The sequence below is a fragment of the Cheilinus undulatus genome, linkage group 11, assembly GCF_018320785.1.
Source record: "Cheilinus undulatus linkage group 11, ASM1832078v1, whole genome shotgun sequence".
NCBI lineage: Eukaryota > Metazoa > Chordata > Actinopteri > Labriformes > Labridae > Cheilinus > Cheilinus undulatus.
In genome coordinates, this window is record NC_054875.1 from 40,003,931 (window position 1) to 40,031,293 (window position 27,363).

General features: G+C 38.4%; 3 protein-coding genes across 7 annotated transcripts; 2 read left to right on the top strand and 1 right to left on the bottom strand.

Moving 5' to 3' along the window:
• Positions 1 to 1,997: 1,997 nt before the first annotated feature.
• On the bottom strand, positions 1,998 to 7,071 carry si:ch211-210c8.6. Its single transcript, XM_041800348.1, has 5 exons — positions 6,827 to 7,071; positions 5,065 to 5,170; positions 4,731 to 4,837; positions 4,358 to 4,530; positions 1,998 to 2,343 (listed from the first exon to the last, which is right to left on the bottom strand). The coding sequence occupies exons 1-5, from the start codon at positions 6,981 to 6,983 to the stop codon at positions 2,065 to 2,067; spliced, it is 822 nt and encodes a 273-aa protein (XP_041656282.1). The 5' UTR covers positions 6,984 to 7,071; the 3' UTR covers positions 1,998 to 2,064.
• On the top strand, positions 5,185 to 19,008 carry bin2a (bridging integrator 2a). 2 transcript variants are annotated; one of them, XM_041800346.1, is made up of 13 exons: positions 5,185 to 5,434; positions 11,030 to 11,138; positions 11,231 to 11,311; positions 11,498 to 11,552; positions 11,635 to 11,729; positions 11,896 to 11,991; positions 12,098 to 12,205; positions 12,283 to 12,368; positions 12,448 to 12,523; positions 12,607 to 12,689; positions 15,228 to 15,840; positions 15,923 to 15,991; positions 16,103 to 19,008. In XM_041800346.1, the coding sequence occupies exons 2-12, from the start codon at positions 11,055 to 11,057 to the stop codon at positions 15,974 to 15,976; spliced, it is 1,431 nt and encodes a 476-aa protein (XP_041656280.1). In that variant the 5' UTR covers positions 5,185 to 5,434; positions 11,030 to 11,054; the 3' UTR covers positions 15,977 to 15,991; positions 16,103 to 19,008. The 2 variants fall into 2 exon arrangements, with proteins under 2 accessions (XP_041656280.1, XP_041656281.1); XM_041800347.1 differs by having other exon boundaries at positions 11,033 to 11,138.
• Positions 19,009 to 19,508: 500 nt separating this feature from the next.
• Positions 19,509 to 27,153, top strand: LOC121518124 (cell adhesion molecule 2-like). 4 transcript variants are annotated; one of them, XM_041800342.1, is made up of 6 exons: positions 19,509 to 19,755; positions 20,117 to 20,151; positions 24,055 to 24,108; positions 24,235 to 24,294; positions 26,166 to 26,210; positions 26,315 to 27,153. In XM_041800342.1, exons 2-6 carry the CDS (start codon positions 20,145 to 20,147, stop codon positions 26,485 to 26,487), a joined length of 339 nt encoding a protein of 112 aa, XP_041656276.1. In that variant the 5' UTR covers positions 19,509 to 19,755; positions 20,117 to 20,144; the 3' UTR covers positions 26,488 to 27,153. The 4 variants fall into 4 exon arrangements, with proteins under 4 accessions (XP_041656276.1, XP_041656278.1, XP_041656279.1 ...); XM_041800344.1 differs by having other exon boundaries at positions 24,241 to 24,294; XM_041800345.1 differs by lacking the exon at positions 19,509 to 19,755 and adding an exon at positions 19,789 to 19,990 and having other exon boundaries at positions 24,241 to 24,294.
• The last annotated feature ends 210 nt before the right edge of the window (positions 27,154 to 27,363 follow it).

Here is a 27,363-nt window from a genome sequence, read left to right on the forward strand (position 1 = left end):
AGCTGACAATTATACAAACTAAAGTGAAAATCCATTAAATCAATCTTTAGACATAGCTTCCAACCTCAAGGGATGAACATGAGGCCAAGTTACCTTGAAATTTGACCCAAGACCTCAAAAATCTGAGTTTATGAAGGAGGGGTTTTTTGAAAGTAAGAAGTTAATCCCCTAATGTCTTCTTGAAATATCTTGCTAAAAAACAAGGGATGAACATGATGCCCAATGACATTGGCTCATGAGCTTAGAGCTCTAAAATCAGTTCAACCTTGTGTTGTAATGGACATTTGTACAAATTTTGAAGAAAATCTCAGTCTTTAAGATCTTGCTTAAAAGTAAGGGATGAACATGAGGCCCATTGACATTGTCCCATGAGCTAAGACCTCCAAAATCCAGTCTGTTTATCCTTGGTCGGTTGGACATTTGTGCAAAGTTTGAGGAAAATCCCTGTTTCCTTGAGATCTTGCTTAAAGGCAAGAGATGGACATGAGGCCTGTGACATTGACCTATGAGGTTAGACTTTCAAAGTCTGACCAGTTTACGCTTTAGTCAGAGTAGACATTAATGAAATGTTTGAAGAAAACCCCTCTCCTTAAGATATTTTGCTAGTTTTAAGAAAATCCTTCAAAGAATTTAGGAAATTTAAGAAGTAAAGGATGAACATGAGGCCCAGTTAACTTTACCCATGAGCTTTTGCCCCTAAATCTTATACTTGGATTAGAGTGTAAATTTAGGTGGAGTTCACTGAAAATCCCTGACAATATTCTAAGGATATCTTGTCCATAAGCAAGTACTAACCTAAAGGCCCAATGACTTGAACCCCATCAGTTCATCCTTGAGTCACAGCGGGCCTTTATGCAAAATTTGAAGAAAACCCCTCTTAACGGTCTTGGGTATTAAGTTCACAAGCAAGGGATGGACATGAAGCCTCATGACATAGACTTTGGACCTCTCAAATCTGACCCCTGAGTCAAGGTGGACATTTGTGTGTAGACTCTGGAGAAAATCCCTCAGAGCATTCTTGTAATGTTCCCAGTGAGGCCCAGTGATCTTGACCTTTGAACTACAAGATCTTATCAGTTTGTGACTTGTTCATGGTGGAAATCTGTGCAGTTTGACAAAAAACACTCAAAGCATTTCTGAGAGACCACATGGCCTATGACATATGGACATCATGAAAATATGTCTTTGGCCCTGGCTATCACTAGCACAGAGGCTTCAAAATGAGATTTAAGGGTCGCTGTAAGACACAAATGGTGAGTAAAAAAGATGTTTGAAATATTACTCAACATTTGCAATGATAAAGTAGTGATTTTATTCACCTTTGTGTCTGCCTTATTCAATAGATTTGTACCGAAATTTTCAATCTAGTTTTTCAGGCAACATTGTAACGAATTGGAAATGACTGATTCTGGCACGCTCTTTCCTTTAGTATTGTAAGTTTTGTCTTTATTGCACAAGACTGCATTAATCCAGAGTTATGAGAAGAGAGAGTGAGGATGGCATGAAGCAAAGGATTTAAGTTTGGATGGAGGACTAGACTCAATATTGGCTGCAAACTCAGACCACTGTGCTAAATACGCACCCAGCTGTTCTTATTTATGGTGATCAGTAGGGGTTTTAATTTGTTTGGACTGTGGGTTGGCAAAAGAAGCAATTCTAAGACATCCTTGGTGGTTCTGGGAAATTGAAAAAAGCACTTTTTAGTTTGACATTTTACAGATTTATTTAATAACCATGGTCAGAGATGCACCAAGAAAAGACTCAAGATTTTATAAACGAGGGAATAACAGCACATTTTTAAGGCAGCCTGAAAAACTCTGTAAAGCAAACTGAAATGTTGTATTCCTGTTGATACTTGAATGTCAGAAATAGCTGAAAGATAATGGAAAAAAGTGAGCTAGAGAGGTACAAATCTCTTAACACTGCTATTTCTAATAAATTCCCAAAATGACATTTTTCCTGTATAGATTTTCTATTTCAAGGAATAACGGAAATCATCTTTTTTGAGGTATTTATTGGTACAACAGTTGAGAAAATATTAATTTATCACAAACGTAGAAAACATCAACATTTGGGCCATGGCCAGAGCAGAGGAGTGTTCCTGATGTAGTCCTGGAAGGCCGGATCAGACCCCCATTTCTTCATCGCCTGTTTCTCCAGGATGGGGATACCGCTGACGTACCGCAGCAGGAACCAGACGAAGAGAGGCGACGCCACACTCAGATACTGAGGGCCCTGCATCACTGAGGACGCCGTGAGCCAGAGACCTGACCACTGCAGGATCTCCCCGAAATAGTTGGGGTGTCTGCTGTAGGCCCACAGTCCACTCTGGATGAACTTCCCCTGGAGGAGGAAGAATACATTGGTTGCTACAGTCAGGGAATGGAGTTTTAATGCAGTTTGGAGTTGCATTATTTATTTGGTTGTAAGCACTTTAATTTTATTCTCCAGTTAATCGTAAAAATGCTGAATGTAAAAGCACAAAAAAAGTACTTTCTATCTGTTTAGAGGTTGTGTTGAGCCTGCAGAGCTAGTAAAGCTGCACACTTACCACGTATAATTGTCTTATTTCTACTCAAAAATATCTCTTACATTCATTATAGGCCACAGTCATCTGACAAGTCCAGGTAAACATTTTATTTCATGGTGATACAGACAAAAAAATAAGGCCTGAATGGCTTATAAGGAGTAAAAATAGTTTCCAATGCAGCCAGAAAAAAATTACTAAAGTTTCTTTTTAGAACTCATTACATTTTATTCCAAGAAACTGGTCAATTTTGTTTGCTGCTTAGGCAACTCCTGTTTCTAATTAAACACAGTTCAGTATTTAATATATTTTTAATCAATTCAATAAAAAAATACTAATCCTTCTATTAATCCCTCCCTCGGTTTGGAGCAGCTTGTACATAAAACTGATAAAGCACAGTGGCACTGACAGCAACAATTTATGAAAGCTAAAATCACAAAACAAGGCCTGAGAAGAATACTGATTTATATTTTTGCTTGCAATGTCTGGATGTTTATCTGGACTTGTCAGGTGGATGTAGCTTACACTGAATGTGATTAGACAGTTTTACTACAAACAAGATGAGCAACTTTGTAGAATCTGAGTTTTTAAAACAGGTATTTGAAAAAAGTGCAAGGGCCTGTTTAAAGCAGAGATGTTTTTGTCTTCAAAGGAGAAATGTTTAGAATTAAAAGTTTAACATTCATTTCATACTCAAAATGGTTCAAATGTAACCTGGCCCATCAGATGGATCATATGAAACAGGTGGAGCCGTGAAACAGAGCCATGTTTTTTTTTTCACTTTTGTAAAGGTATATTTTCAGGCTTTTTATGCCTTTATTCAAAGGAGGGACTGTGGATACAGTCAGAAACAGGGATGAGAGATTTGGGAGAGACATGCAAGTGAGGAGCCACAGGCCAGACTTGAATAAGAATATCTTTCTTGTCATTGTACAGGTTCAATGAAACTGTGGTAGATCTCTCAAATTTGGTGCTACTAAAAGAAAGTTTAAAAAAAGATTAAAAAGCCACATAGAGCTCAGAGCCGCCGTCTGTACATGCCACCATCTTCAACCTGGGATGCCCGTATGCATGGCCATCTAACCACTAGGCAATCTGCACCCCTAAGCACTCTTTTAAAATAAAATTGTCACATGGAAACTGTAGCCTGATAAACATTCCTGCCCCTGAATCAGCTGTGCATGTAGGTGGAACTTGTGTTGCTATACTGGCTAATCCGTAAAAAGTAATGTAATTAGGGCTGAAACATTTGCAAAAATAATCAAATTCCAATTTTCCCTGAATATTGCAATTTATTAATGATTATTTTTAGGTTTGTGGTCTTATTAATTTTTTTAATAAAGACAAGAAATAAATTATTCTATATTACAACCATAAACAATATTAGATATAATATACTACTGTACAACGATTAAAACAAATATGTAATCATGATTATTTTGGCTTATACTGCAAATTTGATATCAAGTGCTATATTGAAGAGGATGATAATTTTTATGTCAATCTTTTTTTAAATAAGAAAAATGAATTCATTAGTAAAGCAGGGGTTTTAATTCTACAAAACTGAATGTTTGCATTTTGTGTATGAAATCTCTGCTGCAAAAAAAGTATGAATCTGGTATTCTGACACATTTCAAGCTAAATATCGTAACTTTTGCGATTTTTAGATTGCAGCAGGCCAAATAGAAATTTAATCTAATTTGTGATTAACTGCCTAGCGCTAAATGTAATGTAAAAAAAGGCTGAGGTGGATAAATTTGTCAGTGGAAAAAAACTACTTGTGGGGGCAATGTGGTTAATATACTGCTACAAAATTGCAGTGAGACTTACAGCATTGTCGGGGTTACTCTTAAAAACCCATTTCTGCTGGTCAGCAATAGCTTCAGTAATAAAACCAAGGCCCCAAATTGTCCAGCCAACGTAGTCCCTTGTTCCCAGAGGCACATCCCGCTTCTCGCTGTTTAGCATGAGGGTAGGCAGGAGGGTCATAAATACCCACAATGCTACGAGAAACAGGAAATGATAATTCATCTTATTCAACTGTGTTTGCTTTTATACTTCCAAGATCTAAAAGCATTTAACCAACATCTCCTAACTGGAATAAATGCATGTAAACAAGACAGTGATTTATTCAAGGCACTGCTGAGTTGGTCAAGGACTTCTGAGGCAATAAGAGGAATGGATTTACGCTGCTTCCAAGTACCTTGAATGGTCCAGTAGACAAAAAAAGTCCCTGGGCTGTCTCTGACATTGTTGAACCTGCGATCATGCCCGTCCTTCAAGATTCGCATGAAGAGGAATGTCCCCAGCCTGCACAGGAAGCATGGTTAACGTCTGTTCACATTAACTCAGGCATTATTCATTAACCTGTCGTTAAGGTTTTACATTCATTAGTTCCTCCTCTGACCTCGCCGACGACCCTCGATAGCTTAACATACACACAACTTAATGGAAGAAGATACAATCTGCATTCCTGTAGCGCTTTATTGATCAGCGTAGATGTTTCACTTGGTGTTTATCAATGCTGTCTTGCTCACCTGAGTCCCCATGCTGTCACACACCCAGTCTGCACCTTCTGGCGGATGTGGCTGGCTCCTCCCCAGATACGACTCAGGTGGGCCAGCAGTATAAAAGTGCCGGATCCTGGGGGAGAAAAAATCAAGACAGAAGTTGCAGACTCAGGGCGGTTGGGACATAGGCTTGTGGAATGGCCCTGCGGAGTACATAAGGCGTGTTCAATAAATCTTTTACCCAGGATACTGCAGACAATTGGTTCCAAAGTTCAAGGGTAAAATATCCAGGAGCAGAGCGCGCAGGGCAGAAGCAGAGGAAGAGGACGAGTGCAGGAGAAGTGTCAAGGTGATTCATTGGTGAAATTAAAAAGAAATCAGTCACTGGTGTCTACAGGTAAGCTGCACTGTTCTTCACATTACAAACAATTCAATAATTGTCTATATTGAGACCAAAAAGCACCACAGACTTCTTTGCTAATACCTAACTTCATAGCTTGTCATGCACTTAACTTTTTATGTACACGACTTGCCACAGATGTCAATACGCATATGAAAATGTGCAATCTTAATGGTTAGGAAATGAAGCTACACGTGCTGTGATTTAACTTTATACTAAAGATTATTGTTAATGTAGCTTAATCTGTTACCTGGGTAAATAACTGAGAAATGTTTTTAAAAATTAGGCCATAACGTCCAGGGTGACACCTCCCAGGTGTTTAATTATGGAGCCTGGCAGTCAAAAGAAATGCATTAAAGCAACCACATCAGGCAAAATAAAAGTAGTAAATCAACCAAATAAAAACTGTGGATTGTAGCTTGAAAAATTACTTTAAGATTCTCAAGTAGGAAAATTATTACAGCGACATTTTACATTTTAGTCTGTTATCATATAAGACCAAATAAATGTAAAAATCAACCAGATAAAAAACATTTTCCCTGCAGAATGTAGCTTGTATATTGTAGCATTTTGTTTTGGATCTTGAATCTACCATTAAGCTGTATTGGCTGTATTACTGGTAGCTATTTTATTGAATTGAAATCTGTAATGCAGCTATAACATAAAACAAATAAAAGTAGAAAAATCAACCAAATAAAAACTTTTAACTGCTGATTGTGGCAACAAAAAAACCTTAAAATATCCTTAAGCAGGAAAATTATTACATATACATTTGATTTTTTTAATTAAATCTACCATATAAAATGACCACCTGTAAAGGTCAGATAACTGGCAGCAATTTTTGTTGAATTAAAATTTGTAATGTTGCTAAAATGTTGTTTGTGAAGTTTTAGAAGGCAGCTGAATTGTTAGCAAAAATAAGAACCGTTTGCATAATTTATTAGCAGTGACACAAGATTTTTAGATCCAATATTGGGGCCCAAAATAAGCCCCAAATTTCAGTCTTCAGAGAGGGTCCCTACTCCTCTCTGCACGCCCCTGCTGTGACTCGGTGTCATTAAGTTAAGCTGATTGGATCAATCCGCTGCTTCTTAACGTGAAGGAGGAGCTTTCTTTGCTGTTTCACAACAAATCTCATTTAGATAACACGGGTTTTGTAACTCAGAGGTGACAGTTCAATATCTGTATGCAGTTAAAAAATACATTTAAACGTCCCTCAAACGGCTGCTAAAGTGTTGAAATGTGACTCGTTTCTCCAGCGAGCCAAGCTTTAGTGGATTAATATAGCCAAAAACAAGTCAGGCAGCAAAAATCAGTCCACACATGGCTTCAAATCAACAAGCAGGAAGCTAAATGTTAGTCTATGTTCACCAGTTGTGTCTACATTACCTGCCAGATCATAAAACTTCTCGGTTTTGAAGGCAGCAGCCAGAGCCCAGCCTGCCCACTGGATGCCTAGGTCAGTGGCAGCACATTTGGCCAGAGTGCTCCCCATAATCATGTCCTGCAACTCCGCTAGCACTGTGGAGATCTGTTCGTTTATCATGGAGCCACTCCTCCGGCAGCAGCAGAAATATAAACACTCTGGTTAAAGTTCACCGCCGCTGCCATGCTACTGCCGGGAGTGGCTTTACCGCGAGGGACTCTGGGTACTGTAGTTGCAAGTGGATTAGAGCCGTTAGCATGTCTCTAGGGTGCTCAATAACATTAACTGGCCAGGTTTGCTTATTTAATATAATTCATATTAAGAAAACAATTAAAAAATGGCGTCTTTGGTGCTGTAAATTATATAACATCTGCATAAATATTGTTAAAATGAACTACAATAACTGGTTATGACAGCATGCTATGAAATAGGGATGGCTGGTAGCTAGCATAAACTTTAGCTGAACGAGTTAATGTGCTAATGACAAAGCTATCAATTTTTTAAAATAAAGCTGCAGTAAATGACAACTTTTTAACATTTTGGTTGAAACTAGGGTTACAACAGAACCTAACAGTTCTGTATTCAACCTATTGAAAGTATTCACCCCATGGATGTTTTACCCAATCAATCATTGTCAATATAATCTTGCTTTTTTGACCAAAAAACCCTCTTTAATGTCAACTTAAAAAGGGATTTCTACAAAGTAATCTTTATGAAATAGAAATATGCAATGTAATGTGTCACAATTGATAAAGGTATAAAGACACCTGTGTCCAGAACATCCAGTCACTGGTAAATTAGTATTCCTTGCTACCATAACACCATAAAGACAAAAGAACACTCCAAGCAACTCATAGAAAATGTTACTGAAAAGTATAAGTCATGCAGAAATTGTACAAGGCACTGAACATCCCCGATGGTTCATTTAAATCCATCATCAAGAAATGGAAAGGATTTATCTCATATGTAAATCTGCCTAGATCAGGCTATCCTCACAAAATTAATGGCTGAAAAGAGACTTGTGCAATAGGACACCAAGACACCTATGACTACTCTGAAGGAGTTACAGCAACTGAGATGGGACAGATTATGCATACAACAAACAGTTACCTGATTCTTCACCTGTCAAAGCTTTATGGGCAAAGAAAAAGCCACTGTTGAAGAAATTAAATATTACATCTTGACTAAAGCTCAACAAAATGTGAGCAACTCCATAGTCAAGTAGAAGAAAGTTCTTTAGTCTGCTCAGACCAAATAGGAGCTTATTGGCCTTCAGAAAAGACGCTATGTTTGGCCGACATCAAACACTGTACAACTCCACAAACACACCATCACTGTGAAGCAGGATGGTGGCAGCATCATGCTGTGGGGGTGCTTCTCAGCAGCCGGCCCTGGAGGACTTGGAAAGGAAGAGGGTAAAATGAAAGGGAAAAAATATAGGACAATCCTGGAGGATAATCATCTTCAGTCTGCAAGAGAACTATGGCTTGGGAGAAGATTTATTTTCCAGCAAGACAATGACCTGAAGCATACAGCAAAAGCTACACAGAAATGGTTTAAATACAACAATGTGAATGTTCTGGAGAGACCAAGTCAAAGCCCAGACTGCAATTCAAAGGAACGTTGGATATTGGCTCATGATCATTATTGTGGACAATGTGCACGCGTGCTTTTGTGAAGTGCTTGTCTGACTGTCAGACTCTTAAGCCAAATACTGGGGGGTCTCATTGTTTCCCAAAGTCACTATAGTTGCTGAAAGGTTAGTGAAATAATACAGATTAGTCAAAATATTTCAGTAATATTGGCTGTCCAGTTCTAACCAGTGTTTCCTTCTTTTCTGTTGGTGTTTTTAATGGACTCTTTCTCTCAAGAGACTTGACCCTTTGCTCCCTTTACACACTCAAACAGCTCTGTTTATCGGCATCCTATTAGTAGGCTGTTTATGGTCATAATAAGCAGTGTCTATGCCAATCCTATAAGGAGAAAAAAGGTTCTCACAGACTCAAAGAAACCAATTATAAATCAAACCCAATGTTACAGAAACTGGTTGCTTGAGCTTGTTTCAGTTATCCTCAGAAACTGCCAACTAACAACTTAAAATGTCTTTGCACATGCAAAGAAACACCGGATCCCTTTTTGCTACCTTGTGGCTGATCTTGATGTTATTTATTTTGATAGTCTTACTAAGTACTGTTTTCTGTTTAACGTTCCAATTATGGAAAGCTTGCATTTCACAATTATGTGTGGATAATATGTAATGTCATGCATGCTTTAGTGTCCTTGACTCATAGATAAAGCTTTCTTTGTTATTTGTACTACACCTCCCTAGAGATAAGTATATTTATAAGTGTGCAGAAGTATCCATGGATTATTTTATTTTATTTAACCTATATTTAACTAGATGTATTTCTTACTGAGATACTAAAATCTCTTTTACAAGAGAGCTCTGGCCAAGACAGCAGCACCATAAGCTCCACACATTTGATGAAAACCAGAACATGATGACAAGGTTACATCAGCCAACAAGTCAACAGCTTTTCACTGAAAAATTGCATACATTGATCAAATATTACCTAATTTTATCTTAGAAAATCCCAAACTACATACATGATAAATCCATGAGAGCAAAGGTTACAGCTACTAACAGTTTCTGGACTCAGTAAAGAACACAGATAAAAAAGCAATTCATGTGAAATTGCCTAACAAAGAAAGATGCACTGATGTTCCATCTTTCTGTTGTACAAGGAAGGTCAACCAACTTTCTCTTAAAAACACAATGATGGTTGTGAAACCCAAACCATTATAAGATAGACTGAGTCCAATATTTTCAGAGAGGATGGTGTAGCATGCATGTAATGAATATTACCACAATCAATTACGTACAAAAATTTTGCTTGTACTAGTTTCTTCCATGCATCAAAAGAAAAACAGAAGGCCATTTTCACTGACAGTTTCTATGTAAGACAATCAACATGTTAACAAAAAGACAGATTTCTTTCTAGCAAAAGGCCAGAGTAGTTATATGTTTGAACACATTCAGTTACCTCATTGTTTAAGGTAAATTGGAGTACTATCTTGAACTTGTCGGACTTTAAGAACTACATTATTTTGGACTTGTTGGCGTTAAGTACGGTTCTTTTTTAAATTTTAGATTTATTTTTGAGCCTTTTCGTGCCTTTATTAGATAGTGGAGGGCAGTGGATAGACTCGGACACAGGGAAGAGTGTGGGATGAGACATACGGTAAAGAGCTACAGGCCAGATTCGAACCACCCACCCACATACATGGTGTGCACCTCAAACCACTTGACCATCTGTGCGCCCCTAAGTACGGTTCTTAAGTCACAGAGGTTTGCCAGATTACTTGCAAATAAAGTCCATGGTACAAATGGCACAAACTGAAAAAAATGATACTCTGATGTAATTAAAAATTCTTTATTTAACACAGAAACCGCATTTCCAGTGAGTTTTCCTCAGGACATCAAGACCCGGAGTTGAAACGCGAAGCTATCCCTGCTAGATAAAGGATTTTTAATTACATCAGAGTGCCTTGGATTATCAGTTTTGATTGCCATTTATACCGTGGACTTTATTTTCAAGTAGTCTGGGAAGTCATTGTGTCATCTTCTTGCATCCTATCCTTGTCCTCTTTTCCTGAAAAGCACATGATCCCGATTTTGAGACATTTTTGAGGACGGCCTGATAGGCAGATTTACACATGTGCCATATTACTTCCATTTCTTGATGATGGATTTAACTGAACTCTGGGGGATGTTCAGAGCCTTGGAAAGTTTTTTGTATCCATCCCCAGACACATATGTTTCAATAACCTTTTTGCTGAGTTCTTGGAGTGTTCTTTTGTCTTCAAGGTGTAATGGTAGCCAGGAATACTGATTAATAGTGACTGGACCTTCCAGAAACAGGTGTCTTTATACTACAGTCACTTGAGACACATTCACTGCATACAGGTGATCCCTGTTTCACTGATTGTGAGACTATAATAGCACCAATCGGTTCCATGGGGTTGAATACTTTTTATAGGCACTGTATGTTTGTTCGTGTGCAACATCCGTTTTTACCTTGTTTGGTCTTAACAGAACTGTATTACCTTGTGTTCCAGGCTGGTGTTGTTGTGTACATTATTTCTCTTTCTCCCTTCATCATCAGTAGAAAACAAAACACAAAACAAAACATGGCAGAGAACACAAGTCCAAAAAGCAGCTCTGGCGACTTTGCTAAAAAAGTCCAAAGGCAGCTGAGCAGAGGCAAAGAAAAGGTAACAGCTGGAAAAGGTGCCCAAACATCAAGGGAAAATTCCTATAGCCATTAAGGTGCTATAGCTCTGACAAATGTGTTGTTTCTCTGCAGGTGCTGCAGAGGCTAGGAAAGACTATAGAAACGAGAGACGACCAATTTGAACAGTCCCTTCAACACTTTATGGACCAGCAGGTAAATCGTTCCCCTGCTTAATAAGAACAAGACATGTTTTTTTCTCAAAAGGTTTAAGGCAAAATAAATCCTTCCCTGCTTATCCAACATGATGGATGATTTATTAGCTGTATACTCTGAGAATCAAACAACACAAAAGTAATAAATCTTAAGCCTGACAAGCATGCAAACTTCTCATATCTGCAGACTGATGGGAACCGAATATACAAGGACCTGAGGCACTACATTAATGCAGTTAGAGGTAAAAAGTTTGCTTTTTGCTTCACAGTGCTGCTGCTTTTAGTCCTTTGCATGCCCTTTAGGATTTATTTTGATTTTTACAGACATGCGTGAAGCTTCACGAAGGCTTTCCCAGTCTCTGTTTGATGCTTATGAACATGATTGGGCTGCAGGGGAAGACTTGGGAGCCATCGTTGAGGTACGATCATTGGTGATAGTATAAATCTTGTATAGCTTTACTAGTGCACTCTCCTGTTTTACAAGTTCTGCAGGATTCCCTCATTGCCAGGGGACCAAACACCCCGTCTTTCCCTTGTCTCTTTATACATAATTGATGCAGTATTTATGCTGCGCCTCTTAATCAGGGAGAGGACCTCCTGTGGAATGACTACGAGGTGAAGTTAATAGACCAGGCCGTCCGCACTATGGAGTCCTATGTGAGCCAATTCCCTGACGTGAAGGTATACAGCGAGAGGAAGAAGGGAATGCACAGACAAAAGAGCCTGAGAGCAAACCAACAGCTTTCATATCCACACTCTCATGGTGCCCGTCTGTTTTAATCTGCAGGAGAAAGTAGCAAAGAGGGGGAGGAAGCTTGTGGACTATGACTCCTCTCTGCACCACCTGGAGGCGCTGCAGACAGCAAAGAAGAAGGATGATGTCAAAATAAGCAAGGTGGTGAATCACTAAACATCTTTTATTGTTGGTTTTAACCAACAAGTGTCAGACTAATTTGAGCTTTGACTCTGCAGGCAGAAGAGGAGATGAATGCTGCCAAGAGAGTGTACGAAGGCATCAACAATGAGTTAAAAGATGAGCTACCTCTGCTCTATGACAGGTCTGAGAGAACATTTGCTATTATTCTTTTGATGGAGTAAACATTTTCGGCATTGTAATCTCATGTTTTTCCTTTCTAGTCGTATTGGATGCTACATTTCAGTCTTCTCTGCTTTATCAAACCTACGAGACATCTTCTACAAGGAGATGAGCACGGTACGTTTGGTTCTGCATGCTCTAAAGTTGACAAGTCCTTCACATTATCACAGTTTTTTTGTGATACCCTTTTTGTGTTTTAGCTCAACCAGGATCTGCACAGTGTGATAAAGGAGCTGCAGGCTCAACATCCAGACAAAGTGTTTGCTGTGAGGGGAATGCAACGGTTAGTCCTTCTGTTTAAAGCTATGAATAATGAAAACAGTTTGTTTTGATGTTTGGGAATATTCCTCCTAAAAATATCTGGCAGAATGAAGTTTGAATGAAGGGAAAATTTACGGAGGTGGGTGGTTTAAGAGAACCTGAGGCCCCTGGCCTAGACGAGGGGTTCCCAAACTTTTCAACCCCCAAATAAAAGTGCCACAGACTGGAGAGTCCCACTGTGTCTAAAAGTGATGAAGAATAATTAAACGCAGCCATGCAGATTTAAGGATAGTCATGTGCAGATTTACATTTTAGGGATTTTTAAAAACATTAGTTTCATTTCAACATAAATCTCACCAAAAGATCATGTTTTATTTACGTTTAACTAAGTTTCTGCATATATTTTAATTCAGATGGGTAAAAAAAACTATTTGAAATCATTCAATACTAAGGCTGCAAGCAGCACTGAAGGGCCCTCGCACCCGGTGCATGTGGGGGTGTGGTGCATGGATGTATTCAGGACCAATGTGTGATAATCCTCGTGAAGTTTGGTGATGATAGAAATTAACACTAAAAAGTTAAAAGGCAGTATTGGGGTAATTTCAAAGCACAAAATAGACAAACATGAAGTTTAAGTTTGGGCTCAGATAACAGCACCACCCTATGGTGAAAACTCACCGTTAGCACAATTTTGGGTCACAAGGTTGTCTTGTAGTTTAGGTAAAAAAAATCTGGAGTCAATCAGATGAAATCCCTCGGATTTCCGTCAGTGGAAAAGGCCAAAAATTGCTAAGTTTTAACTTTTTGCTGTTTTTAGTTCGGTTCCTGTACGTTTTAGAGGATGGTCGTACTGTAATTTTTTGTCGTCTCATCATGATACAATATGTGTACCGAGTTTTATGCACGTAGGTCTTACCCAGGGCCCTATCTCACTTTTGGCGCCCCTAGAGGAAACTGTGCAATGGAGTTACACCGTTCCACCACCAGATGGCTATTTCTCGAGGGAGACAATTTTTGAGAAAAAAAAAAAGGACTTTTTACATAAGTACCCAAAACAGGCCTCAAATTGCCTGAAATTTTTTTGCCGAACGAAATACAATAGGGTCCTCGCCCACCCTAGGTTGGTACTCGGGCCCTAAATATTCTTAATTTTTTTAAGGCAGTGTCTCGTGACCCCCATGGTGGTCCCGACCCCCATGTTGAGAACTACTGGCCTAGACCAAAACAGGGCCCTTCCTTACTTTGTTTAAAGCAGTAATAGCAAGTAAACAAAATCTCTGAAGCATCTCTCTTCAGGTTATAAAAGCCAGAGAACAGCAGAACATACCAAAATCTGAGATATACGATCCCATTTCCAAAACATGACGTAAAGGGTTCCTGTTGTTGTATGTCGTACATTTTCAGTGGAAGACAAGTCTGGACTGCATGCTGGCCCATATAGTACCTGCACCTTTTTACTGTGAAGTCATGCTGTTGTAACTAGAGCAGAAAGTGTGGCTTGGCATAGTCTTGGTGAAGTAAGTAAGTCCTTGAGAGAGGGATGTCTGGATGGAGCATGTTGCTCCAAAACCTGTAAGTACCTTTCAGTTTTGATGGGGTCTCCACATATGTGCAAATTACCCATGTCATGGGCACTTATACACCCAACACCATCACAGATGCTGGCTTTTGAACTTTGCATTCAGAACAATCTGGATATTTTTTTCCTCTTTAGCCTGGATGTCCATCATTTTCAGAAATTATTTGAGGTGTGGACTTGTCAGACCACGGTTGGTCAGTCCATCTCAGAAGAGCTCAGGCTCAGAAAAGTCAGAAGTGTTTTAAGATGTTGTTGATTTATGGCTGTTGCTTTGCATGGTAGTCTTAACTTACATTTGTAGATGCAGAGATGTTCTTTGGTAACTGACAAGGGTTTTCTGAAGTGTTCCGACAACGATGTTGTGACTTCCATCACAGAATAATGGGCAGTTTTTAACGCAGAGCCGCCTGAGGTGTTGAAGGTTACAGGATAAAATGCTGGTTTTAGGCCTAGCCACTTCTGTGCAATGATTTCTCCAGACTCTCTAAATTTTTTTTGATGATACTATAGACTGTAGATGGTAAAATCTCTGAATCCCATTCATATGCAAATTAAGAAACATTGTTCCTAAACTGTTTGTCTACACAGTCTTTCAAAAAGGGGAGAATGCCACTGTTGACTCTAAATTTCTGAGCCCCAATCATGGTTCTATCACCTGCTACCAATTAAGTTACTTACCTGTGGAATATTCCAAACGTTAAGTGAGCATTTCACATTTTATGTGCATTAAAATAAAGTATCTTGTATCTGTGCTGTATTTATATGAAATTGAGTGACATGGATTTGTAAATCTGTATTGAATTGTATTCACATGTAATGCAATGCAGATGCTTTTATATAATTAAGCAATTAATTGCCTTCTGTTCCTGTTTTATGGGTTTAAAAAGTAGCAACAGAAGGCCAAGACCTTAGGAAACTCACAGCTCTTACTATCAATCCCTGCCTTGCTTTATGTTTTACAAACTCTTGTAAACATTTCAGGTATGGTTCCCTGAAAAGACGCACTCTGATGTCTCCTAAAGCCTGGAAAGCCAGTTTCTCTGAGTTCCACAAGAGCTACAGTCCTAGACCTGGACAGAGATCCAGCTTCAAGTCTCCAGACAAACCTCGCCACAGCTCCCTGTCTAGAGAGAGCAGCACCCTTGCAGTCACCCCGCAGTCACCCATCCTGGAGAGCCCCTCTATGTCCAGCGACCTGGATGTCCAGTCAAGCCAAAGTGAGACCCCGAGTTCTCCCTCACTAGAGGATGCTGCAGAGGGGGCGCCTGGGAGTGAGCTGAAGTCAGGAGAAGAGAGCAGCCAGGTGGAAGAGGAGAAGGATGTGAAGAAAGATGAGTGTGAGCCTCCTGCAGAGTCTGATGATAAGGACGATGGTGAGAAAGCTCCGCCGAGTGACAGCAGCTCTGAACTGAACAACTCCTGTGATTCAGAGAGTCTGGACATGCAGCTGTCTGCAGCAGACATGGGCCCGCTGCACATCGAGGAGAGAGAGGACAGCCCAGTGCACCTGGAGAGTCCTAAAGCAAACGGACTGGAGAATGGAGAGGTATCTGGGTTTGACTCTAACACCAAAGACCTGAACAGTCCTCTCAAGGTTTGTCATTGCTGCTCCCTCTGGTATGCATTGTTTTCAGTCACGACTCCTGTCCAACTGACAATTCTTTCTCCTCTATTAGGATGCTCCTGCAGAAAAACAAGCTCCTCCAAGCATAAAAAACACTATGGTTTAAAAAGCATCTCAACTGGTACGTCGTTTTCATGCACACAATCTGAGATTTATTTCTAACTTTTATTCGACTCCTTCGTGCCCCTGTGCTTTTAATAACCCTGCGTCTGCCCTGTGTTGTTTTAAACAGAGATGCAGAGAGGAGATTGAAGACAGCAGCTGCACAAAAGAGAAAAATGTTGAGACAGCCGCACTGAATCCCCCAGCTGTGGCATCAGGAAAGACGTGCGCTGCATTGTTAGTTTTTCTATTTAACTTTTATTGAAATCAGTTGTATATATATATTGTTGTTCACAGACTGGGTAAAACTTTCTCTTTCATATTGTTTAAACACCAACATTTGTCTTGATTTTCCTTTCAAAAGCAGACAGCTTTACTACAGGCCTATTTAGTCCTTTATGCATCTGCAGTTTTACCATTTTGCAAAGGTAGTCAATCGCCCAGAACCATGTGTGCCAAGGGGCTTCAAGGTTTGGTTAATGTAAGTGTGTATCAAATAAATGTCTTAAAGTACTTTTAATGATTAATGGGTGTGTTTTGAATGTGAATAAAGGACCAAGAGTGAATGAAATAGGTGTAATTATCAAGATAAGTCCATAGGGAGGACCCAAGACCCTGATAGCAACATCCAAGCCCCTATTAAAGCCCTTAAATATCTTTATTAAGCATTATCATAGTGAGGTTTTCCCTGAAGACATATTGAAACAATGAATTTTCTGGATTACTGTGGTAAAAATGGCATGCAGTACATAAAAATGCATGATTTGTGGCAGAAGAATGGATATAACACCAAAAGTGAGCCTATATTTTTATGTTTGTAAGTTACAACTGGCCTAGAGACGTGCTAAAATATTTACATGTGAGTGAGTTATGATGCTCTTCTAAGAGGTGATGTGCAAGTATGGCTCGTTATTTAAATTTCAGATTCGGGCATGTTCTGTACATTGACAGAAAGGTACGAACAGTTTCTGTAAAAAACTCAAGTAAAAACCTTTCAGACTGACAATCATGGGGAAATTTGTAACACACAAATGACATAAAATATAGTCATTACTGTTGCTGGTATGCCGACAGTGATTTAATGCAGTCCAAGAGAGTTAGAGTTGAACATACAACACAATAGGCTCCACTAAAGAGCAATATTCAGCACAAATGCAGGTAGATAATGTACCTATGAAGCTTATTCATGCCGCTTTGTGAGCTGAGCTTTAGCTAGGTTAGCTATGTAACACTGTTCTCTACAGCTAAGTTAGCTTCAGCAACATAAGCTTTAGTGAATGTAGCAACAGCTAATTTAACTAAGTAGATAATGTACCTTACATAGATTACATAGATTCTTTGTGAGCTTATCTTTAGCTACATTAGCTATGTAACGCTGTTCTCTATAGTTAAGTTAGCTTAAGCAACATAAGCTTCAGCAAATGTAGCTCAAGCTAACTTAGGTACATAGGTAACCTACCTATATAGCTTATTATGCCGCTTTGTGAGCTTCACTTTAGCTATGTTACCTTTGTAGCGCTGTTCTCTATAGCTAAGTTAGCTTGAGCAAAATGAGCTTTAGCAAATGTAGCAAAAGCTAACTTAGCTAAGTAGATTACTATCTATGCCGCTTACAAAGCTGCTTTGTGAGCAAATCGTTAGCTACGTTAGCTATGTAACATTGTTCTCTATAGCTAAGTTAGCTTAAGCAATATGAGCTTTAGCAAATGTAGCAAAAGCTAACTTAGCTAAGTAGATAATGTACCTATGTAGCTTACTATACCACTTTGTCAGCTGATATTTTGCTGTGTTAGCTATGTAGTACTGTTCTCTATAGCTTAGCTTTAGAGATGTGAACTTTAGCAAATGTGGCTAAAGCTAACTTTGCTATGTAGACAACTTAGTTACATAACTTAAGTACCTGCTTTATGAGCCTAGCTTTTACTATGTAAACTATGTAGCTCCTTAACCAATAGCTAAGTTAGCTTTAGCAATGTAGATAACATAGCTATGCAGCTGCTTTGTGAGTTTAGTTTTAGTTATGTAGCTAAGTTAGCTAATGGGGCTATGTATGCTACATTTGTTGCATTAGAATTTTTTATATAAATCACTAAAACCATCCCTGCGTCTATGCCAGTTGTTAGCTAACATGAATGCATTTGTTGGTTTACATTGTTATTAAGTTTTCTCACTGACTGTAGTCCTACACTATGGTCTCTGTTTTATATGCTGTGATGTATCAAATTTTCCAGACAAAATGACTGAAACTCAACAGAAATTTCAATTATTTTTCTTTGTGTGACTTTTTTTTTCTTGTCAAGCAAGTTTGTATGCAGGAGTTGTGCTTGTAATTACTTTAAACCTCATTTTCCACTTTAGTTTTCATTAAATATAAGTATGTAGCTTCTTTTAAACCCACAAAGTGGTAAAGATAAACAGCCATTGTGTGATTTTTAACCATAATCTTTGTACTATGTTCATTCTAATTTGTTTATTTTTATTCCAAATTGATGAATATGCACACCCTCAAGGGCACAAACATTGGAAAAAAATGACTTAATTGGTATTAAAATGCACTTATTTAAAAATATTGTGTACACAGCTGTGTTTGCTTGTCTGCCAGTGGAGGTTTGAGATATGACGAAAAGTAAGAGCTCTCACTCAGCATTGAATTCTCTTCTACTTTCATTATGACTATAGATTTCATAAATGAAAGTGCAAAAAAATAAAGCTATTTACATTGATTTTGATTTAAAAAATGTCTGACGCTCTTCTTCTCTAAAAAATATTGATGCATATAAAATATGAAATATTGTTACATTCAATGGCAAAATGCTGGAATAGATAGCTTCCTACTGGTTGGTCTTTACTGGATTTATCCAGTGACAGAAATGTCTTTTTGCAGATGCTACTATAAGAAACTCAGCTACATCACATAACTCCATGTTTTGTTACTGTTTGATTGTGAGATGTATAGCTTCACATTTCTCATGTTTTGTGTTTTACTGATAAAATACAATGACAATTAAATTGTGTCTACACTAAATGATAGCTAAATAAAATACTGTGAAGCATGTTTTTAAGTGAAGAGGTCCTTTAAATAAACACAATTTGCCTCCTTCAATGCCCTTTAAACGATACACTTTGACAAAGTCCTGACTTTTGGGTCCTCTTGATGGGCAACATTTGGCGTATATCAAATAGCCGAGAAAATGCAATAAAGCGCCAAAACCTCCCCTCAGTTTATTTTCATTGGTACCCCTTGCATATACTATCTTTGTGAAATAAATGGTTAAATGATTAATAAATTCTCGATTTAATTACAGTGCAGTTCACAAAATTTTAACCAATTAGTTTTTTAGTATTTCACTAAAAATGTACAACTTTTGTGCCCCCCTGCACAAAGTTGGTGCCCCTCTTATCGTCCTGTCCCTCGCATATCTTGAGTCCGCCACTGCTCCAGCTCTGTATTCTGATCAACATTTTTAATCTAGTAGTGATACATCTTGCGATGTTGAAGATCTATGACGGGGAGCGACAGAAAAGGGGGAGGAAAGGGAGGGGCGGAAATCGAGAGCGTGTGTGCTTCGTGACTCACGAGTGCTGTGAGAAAAAGTAGATCTACTTACTGTATTTCACGGACGCAGTTTTTCAGACGTGTTTGACAGCCGCTCTCACGGATAACATTTCAGACTGAAGTTAGCAGCGTGCGTTAGTTTTCTCCACCTTCACATTTAGCCTCAGAGGAAAAGTTTTATTAGCCCGGGACGTTTTGGTGACTCCGCTCCGCTCAGCTGCGCCCAGGTAAGCTCTCTGGAGCCGCTGAGATGAACAATGACTAGATTGAGAAGTGATTGAAACTCGCAGGGAGCCTTTAAACCTGAAATCTGGGTTAGTTATTTAACAGTTTGTCTGGTTGTCCTTGAGTCAAGCTAGCTGTGTGAATGTAGGTGAAGAAGTTTTCCTTTAAAGGTTAGCCAGCCCAGTTTACTGAGAGGACAAAGAACCAGGGCTGAAAAATGAAGTAACAATGGAGAAGGTGCTCACAGGTTCATTTAGTCACTGAATCATGTCACTCATGAAAACCCGCATGTTCACGAACGTGGTGGCGGAAATGTCAGTGAGAGATGAGGTTGTTTATTGTTTTTGTGTGTTTTTCCAACAGGAAACGAGGGAGTTAACCAGCACCAACCATGAACAGTAAGTCCACCTTAAACCAGTTTGATAAAATACTCAATCTAAAAAACTTGTTTTTGTCCTGTTGAGCATTTGAAGGTACATTTCTGCTCCCTGTATTGTAAAGTTTTAACAGTTAATGTTTTTTTTGTCAACAAATATATATTGTCTTGGTCCAAAATTGATTTAAGTTTGCATACAGTACACTGGAGACAAATGAAAATTCTCTTTTTCTGAATTTTAAACAGCGTATTACTGGTGTTGGACCATAACCTTCTTTTACAAAATCATGAACAGGAAGAAACACTGTGTTTTAAAAGCAACCTAACACCAAGTGGTTATAGTCAACAACTTTTTGACACTTTTTTTGGTTTAAAATCACGCAAACCACTGAAAAAAGTAAAGGGTGACCAATAGCTCTGATCAGTTAAAAGAATAAAATCACACAAAATTTAGTTAGGAGATCTGTGTTGTTATCAACAACTTTATGTGTGCTCTTGTGCTCCAACTCATTGTTGGCAAACCTGCTTGTAGCACATGTAATATACCAAATAAAACTACCACATCTTTAAAACTACTCAGTCTCTGTTATTTTTGATGTTAATATAACAGAACATACCTAAAGCTTAGAATACTATTCCAGGTGTGTACAAACCAAATGTGGCCCTCGGCCCATTTTTGATTGGCCCCCAAAATGCTTTAAATTGAATAAAATATGGCCCTCAATAGAGCATGACGCTTGTGCTAGACTGTATTGTTCTTCTTAGTTTCAGCAAAGGGCAGTGCCACCATGCTAATACTGTAAACAAACATTTTGACAACTAGTTTTAATGCTGTTTTTAAAGGACTAAATTGAGACAACACTATAAACAGCATATTGGGAACCAAAATAATAAGGGTATCTTGGTTTATAAGGCCCTAATGGATTACAGAAAATTAGATTAGATTGGTTTTGCTTACTTTAATATCAAGGAGAGGTATATGACAGTGGCTCAACTATCCTTATTTGTTTCTGTATGTGGCCCACACAAAAAGTTTGGACACCCCTGACCTATTCGATCAGAAAGATGCCTGACAAGGACTAACCTTGCAAAGTTGATAGTCTTGCCAGATTCCATATCCGTCATCAGGCAGATCCACCTTGCAAAGCTCCAGTCTGATTTGCTTGTCCCTGGTTAGAGAATGATTGGACCAGTTGGCATTAATTGAGGAGGGAGAGGCGGCAGCTACAGGCATAGTTTAGTTGTATAAGTGATGCAGTTATAGCAGCAGTTGTTTCAGATCTAGACATCATTTCTTTAGTAGTTAAAAATGGCGTTACATAGTTTATTCCCCATGGTGATACACACCTACTGCTTCACATGTTCTGTTGCTCTGATTGGTTGTAGTGAATGGGACAGAATGTTTGTCCAGTCACCCTCTGAACATTTTATTTAAAGATTCTGCCTTTCTGAAATTCCTTGTATGGATGTGAAATTAGCTTTTATTTTATGATTTGATGAGTCAGGACTCAGTCCAAGAAAATAGGTTTAGAGTCACGTGATCCCGATGACACGGAAATACCAGACTGGGGTCAGGAAGTGAGGGACAACCATTAAAAATGAATGGGAATTGTGAAAAGTTCATACTTTACCATTCTAAAAGAATCAGTATGCTGCAATTATCATCAGAAAATTTCTACAGGCATTGAGTGCAGATTTACCAGTCATCGAAACAATCAGTATCTCCACATACTTTGTCCTGCAGACCTTCTAGCATCTCTACCAAGAGGGACAAGAGTCCTGAGGAGTCTTTTACTGAGCTAAGAGGCTAGCTTTGCCCCTTTAACAGTTTGCCACCCATGTTATGTCAGAAAATGCTTTCAAGGGAAATGCTGGTACGCTATTAACCCAATAAACCTTGTGGGGTAAGAGACCGAGTGACGTGCCGTTCACCAACAAGCCTGTTTTACAAAACTGCTCTTGAATGTGAACCATGTTGGCTAGATTTCATTGGAGAGCCAGTTTTCATTCCTACATTTTTGCTGCTATTTAATACGCATTTAAAAAGCCAAACTGGTACCAAATGAAGAGCTGTTTGGTAGTCAACAGATCAACTCTTTTTACTGAGTCGAGCCAAGTCATCTGAATCTCTTAAAAGAGACTGATTGCTATGAGACGGGTTGGAGAGCATCAGCTGTGCAAACATGGGGAATATAAGGACTTACCTTGATGGACTGTGGGCCACTAAACCGAGCTGGACCACATTGTGGAAACAGACCATACAGGAGTGTTGTCGGACTCCGATCGTCCAGGCTTTAGATGGAGGCCTGCCATTGTTTCCTCCAACAGCTTTTAACCTTTTGAAAATATTTTTGCCTGAATGTGTCACTACTGTTGGGACTCAAAAGTAGCTCAATATTTTTATTCGCAGTTTGAATAGTTGGCACAGTCATAAAAGGAACAAACGTTGGCATTTTGGAAGCGGTAATCTGTGCAGAATTCACTTCCTGCCTTCATCTAGAGTTCTCTGCTGTGACGTGAAGTCATCAGCAAAGAATCTGTACCTTACCAAACTGAGTTGGGTGCCTAGGTCTTCCTATTTGGTCAATATGATCTTAAAATAGGTATTAATATAATTAATTTTTAAATAGCAAAACAAAACAAAGTTTAAAATTTTGGCATCCTGACAACCCTTGAGAAAATTGTCTGCATTAAAACGAGTTCACAGTAAATATATACATTTTTTTTTTGTTAAAGATTTCTTTGTTTTTTTTTTTTGTCAATGTGCAACATGCTCAAGTTAAGTCATGTCTTTTTAAATTATGTCTAAAAGTTGGCAAAGGCAAAGATGAATTTCCTACTTTATCCACAGTCCTTTCTAAATAAAAGTGAAAGCACCAAAACAGATAAAGAATTATTAAATATATCTGCTGTATCTGTGAAGTTTTAATCCCTAAAATTTTAGACAAGCTCTATTTTTTAACTCTTTAAGGACTTTTGTCACATTGCCTGACAGTTTTTAGACTAAACAGCTTATCAGTTGATAAAGGAATATATTGATTAATCTATCAGTAAAGAAAATAAACATAGTTGGTTATCCTAACTAGGTTTAAACTAGCAGAAAGCCACACATAACCTATGAAGTTTGTTTTTGATGCTGTTATACACAGATCTACTTCAGAGCTGCAGGGGTTATGAGAAGTATAAGTTATACTTTTAATGAGCAACTTTTTATATGGGAGACAAACAAACCCTCTCAAACATCTGACTTCTTTAGGGTCTCAATAAAAACTTCCTATTAGGTCCCAAATAGCCCTTAAGTGAAGAATTGGAGGATGATTAATTTAAGTTTTGAGCTAATAATGTAAAGACACAACCTACTTCACTAACCTTTGGTCTGAGCTGATGTCCTCAGATGTCTGTCATTGTGAAACTGTTGGTCAAAAGTCCCAAAATAATAAGTTTTCTGTACTCAAAGATTACGAAAAACAGGAAAGTCCTGTATTTTAGAGCGTTAAACCCAGGAATGTTTGGCCTTTTGCCCTAAAATGACTAAATGTTGTAGAATTTTGCTGATTATGTAGTAGATTTAAACACTGATCCCTCCTCATTTGCTGGATTTAAGACAAACGTTCAAAGCCTGTCTACTGGTTGTCATGTGGTGTTTGCAGTGGTTTAGTTTTCCTCGTTTCACTGAAGCTAAAGATCGCATCGCTTCCTCTTCCACTGTTTTGTTCTGATTAGGTCATTACATCAGAGGATTCAGAAAAGAATAAAAGAGGCTGGCGGGTTTGTTTCTGTCCCAGCTCGTAATAATCAGATTACTGTGTCACAACAGTTATTATCCCTTCTTCAGTCTGCAGTGACACAAATCACTTCCAGCAGTCTGTATACTGGAGATAGAGCAGCGTGTGAGACATTTTTAACTTCTGTTTTTATCTTCCAGTATCAGACATCATGTCTTTGACAACACTGTCTGCAAACTCCACTGTGACAGAAGGTGAGTACAGACTTTTTTTCTGAAATTGGAGCAGCAGCCAACGAGTGCTCTGATATCTTGGCCTTTAAAGGTTGTTTCTGTTTTATCAATAAATGCCATTTTTTTTTTGTTTGTTTGTTTTGTCAGTTACAGATACGGGGCTTTTAACATCACGACCCAGTCCAGCAAGCACAACCATGATTCCAGGTAACTCTTAAACCTATTGGTGAAGGCAGAGAAAAGTCTCCTCTTGGACCCTCACAGTTGTTTGATCATTAATTTCCTCACTAATCCTGTCAAGTAAAAATGTCTCTTTACTTTCCTTGTCATCAGCTTTGTAAAAATAAATCTTACTTTTATAGTATCTAGAGTCCATTCATCAGTTTTCTCAGTGATAAGGATTTATTGCATTTATTGGATGGAGCTGGAGAAGCTTAGAAAACTTCACTTAATAGCCTGTGTTTTTATCTACTTCAGTCTATGAAATGACCCTTCCTTTACTAGTGACAGGCCTTGAATTAATTTCTAAAGATGGGAAAGACTAAAGAGACGTGTAAGAGCAGGAAGAACATGTAATTTAAAAAAATAAGGGCATGGGTTAAAGAGAAAAAAAATAATTTGACCTTGTTTTTCAAGGCAGCCCATCTATGCCTGTACTGTGAGAGTGAGAGAGACCCCCCTATTAATAAAATCATCAGTAACTCACTGTGCCGGCTTATGGAGCTATGTAAACCTATCAGAATGTCTTAAGATGCTCTAAGCAGATGTTGTAGCGTTAAAATGTCCAATAAGAGTTTGCAGAAACATCTGCCTCCGTAATTTAAACATTTACAGGGCACTCAGAAATAGGGCTGAACGATTTGGGAAAATAATCTAATTGCGATTGATTTTTAGATAATATCTAAAGAGTTGACAATGTTTTAAAAACCCAAATGTAAAGAATATGAATTATTACATTATCCAAACATGAAGAATTATGACAATATCAATACAAGTGATATATCACAGATGTATAAATTATATATATAGCTACAAATATTAGCTGGAGTTCTGTTGTCCAACATCACTGTTAACCTCAGCAGTAATTTCCTTTCACATGTGATGTTTCTGATTAACCTTAAAAGTCACATATTATACAAAATACACCTTTTCAGGCGTTTCTAACAAAAATATGTGTCCCTGGCCTGTCCACAGTCCCCCCCACCCCAAGAACCAGAACCCCACCCTTTTCTCCACCTTTCAGCAAATGTGTGCTGAAACAAGCCGTTCTAAGATTTTCCCTTCATGATGTCATGTGAGGAGGTAGCCCCGCATGACCGCTCAGTCGTGTGCTGTTATTGGTCAGATACACGTTACATAAATCACACATTGACTTTATCGTGAGATGATTTGTACACCTGAATCTGCGCTGGTTTCCACACAAGTTTGATAAATGAGGGCCACTGACGCTAAAAGTGAACACAACGATACTCTGCTTTAACTGAGTCTAAAATGTGTGTTATGAGTGTATTTTGTTGGAGAAAAACTACTAATAGTGATGATGAAAAATAACTGACTGATAATAATTTATAGTTGATGGCAGTTCCTAACAAAAAGTGCACTGTTGTCTTTATTGTAGTTTTACATAGCATGAGGTCTGAGGTCAAACATCAGTGAATGCTCACATGGATCTATCAGTAGTGTTGATAGGCAGAGACTTAAAATGACTTGATTGTGTGGTTGCTGACCCTGCAATATTCACTGTGCATATGAATCTTCAGCTGAATTTGACCTCTTTTCTCACACTTATGCATAGTTATTCTATCTTTTTTGGACAGATGTTAGAGTACATTTTTAGTCTTTGTTTTTTCTCTTTACTCTCGATCCATTAACTCTTAAAATACGTGGGCCTCTAACTGAGTCATGTCTTTATTTGTTAAGTGTGAAACAACACCAGGCTAGTAAAGAGGACTGTGTAGGCCTTAAATAGAGATAGCTTTAATGTGTTTCTTGAACTATTTATACTTTACTAAAATGCCCAATACTGAAACCTGCTGTTGAATAAGCCTAATATTTCTTGTTGAATTTTTGCTCTTCAGCCACAACAGCAGCCCCGCCCAGTCCTGACTCTGCTGTTATTGCAGGTACCTTTTTCTCCTTCATCCTCAAAGTTTTCTTATACCTATATGTGAGGTGAAAATGTCTTAAATTGGCCTTTAAACTGGATATTTTTGCTCTATTTCCCCAGTGGTTATCGTCCTTATTCTGCTGACATTAGCTGCTCTGGCCTTCCTGCTCTACCGGTATCTCTGCCACAACAAGGGAGACTACAGGACGACAGGGGAGCTGGCTCCAGGAGAGGACCCTGATGAGGAGTACCACAACCAATCTGCCAGTGAAAAGAAGGAATATTTCATATAAACCTGGAGAAGACTCACAGAAGCAAAAAAAAAAAACCTCCATGAAGGGCTGAGAGTGTGTTTTTATCTTATTTTCTGTAAGTGTGTTTTGAGGGAAGGCCGATACTCGCTGCACAGAGAAAATCCTTATTGAAGTTTTTTGTTCCAAGGCGCACAAGAAGCAATACCAAAGATTGTTGTAGGAAGGGGGAGTCTGTGATGGACGAGGAGCAGGTGGCAGAAGAGCAGGTGTGTTGAGATTAGCAGAGCGAGGCGAGAAACAGGTGGTGGAGTTTTTGAAATGTCACTGTGACACGATCAGTAACAATCATGTAAGATTAGCTTGTCTGCTACATTATTTATCAGCCATGTGTCATTTTTTTTAACCCTTATTTGTTGTTTTCATTCAGATTTACTGTATTTTGCTCCAAACACAGCCACTAAAAGCCGTGTCAACGGGGCAATAGTCACTTTTTTATTATTGTGCTTTTAAATGAGGTTTTCTATGCAGTTCTTTTATAAGCTTGTCAAAAAATGTCATCCTTTTTAAATGGAGGATAGCTGGACTTTATTTGTTGTGTTAGGTTTGTTGTTCCTGGTTTTGTTTTGTATTATTCTTGCCAGACACTGTTACTGATGACTTCCCTGTTTGAGATAAATAAGGAAGACAATAAAACTTGTTTTTGGACTAGTGTCATTGAAAAGTCTGTTTAGTGATGTGTTGGGCTGCAAACATTTATTGGTTATAAGAAAATTAATTACCAGCTGTGCTATTGAATAGATTGTCCTTTCAAACAAAAAAAACTTTATCTATAAAAGGAAAATCCCAAGTGAAGGCCCAGGCATAATAAATAATTATAAAAGTCTTTCCTGTTAAAATCCAGGAGTAATAGTCATT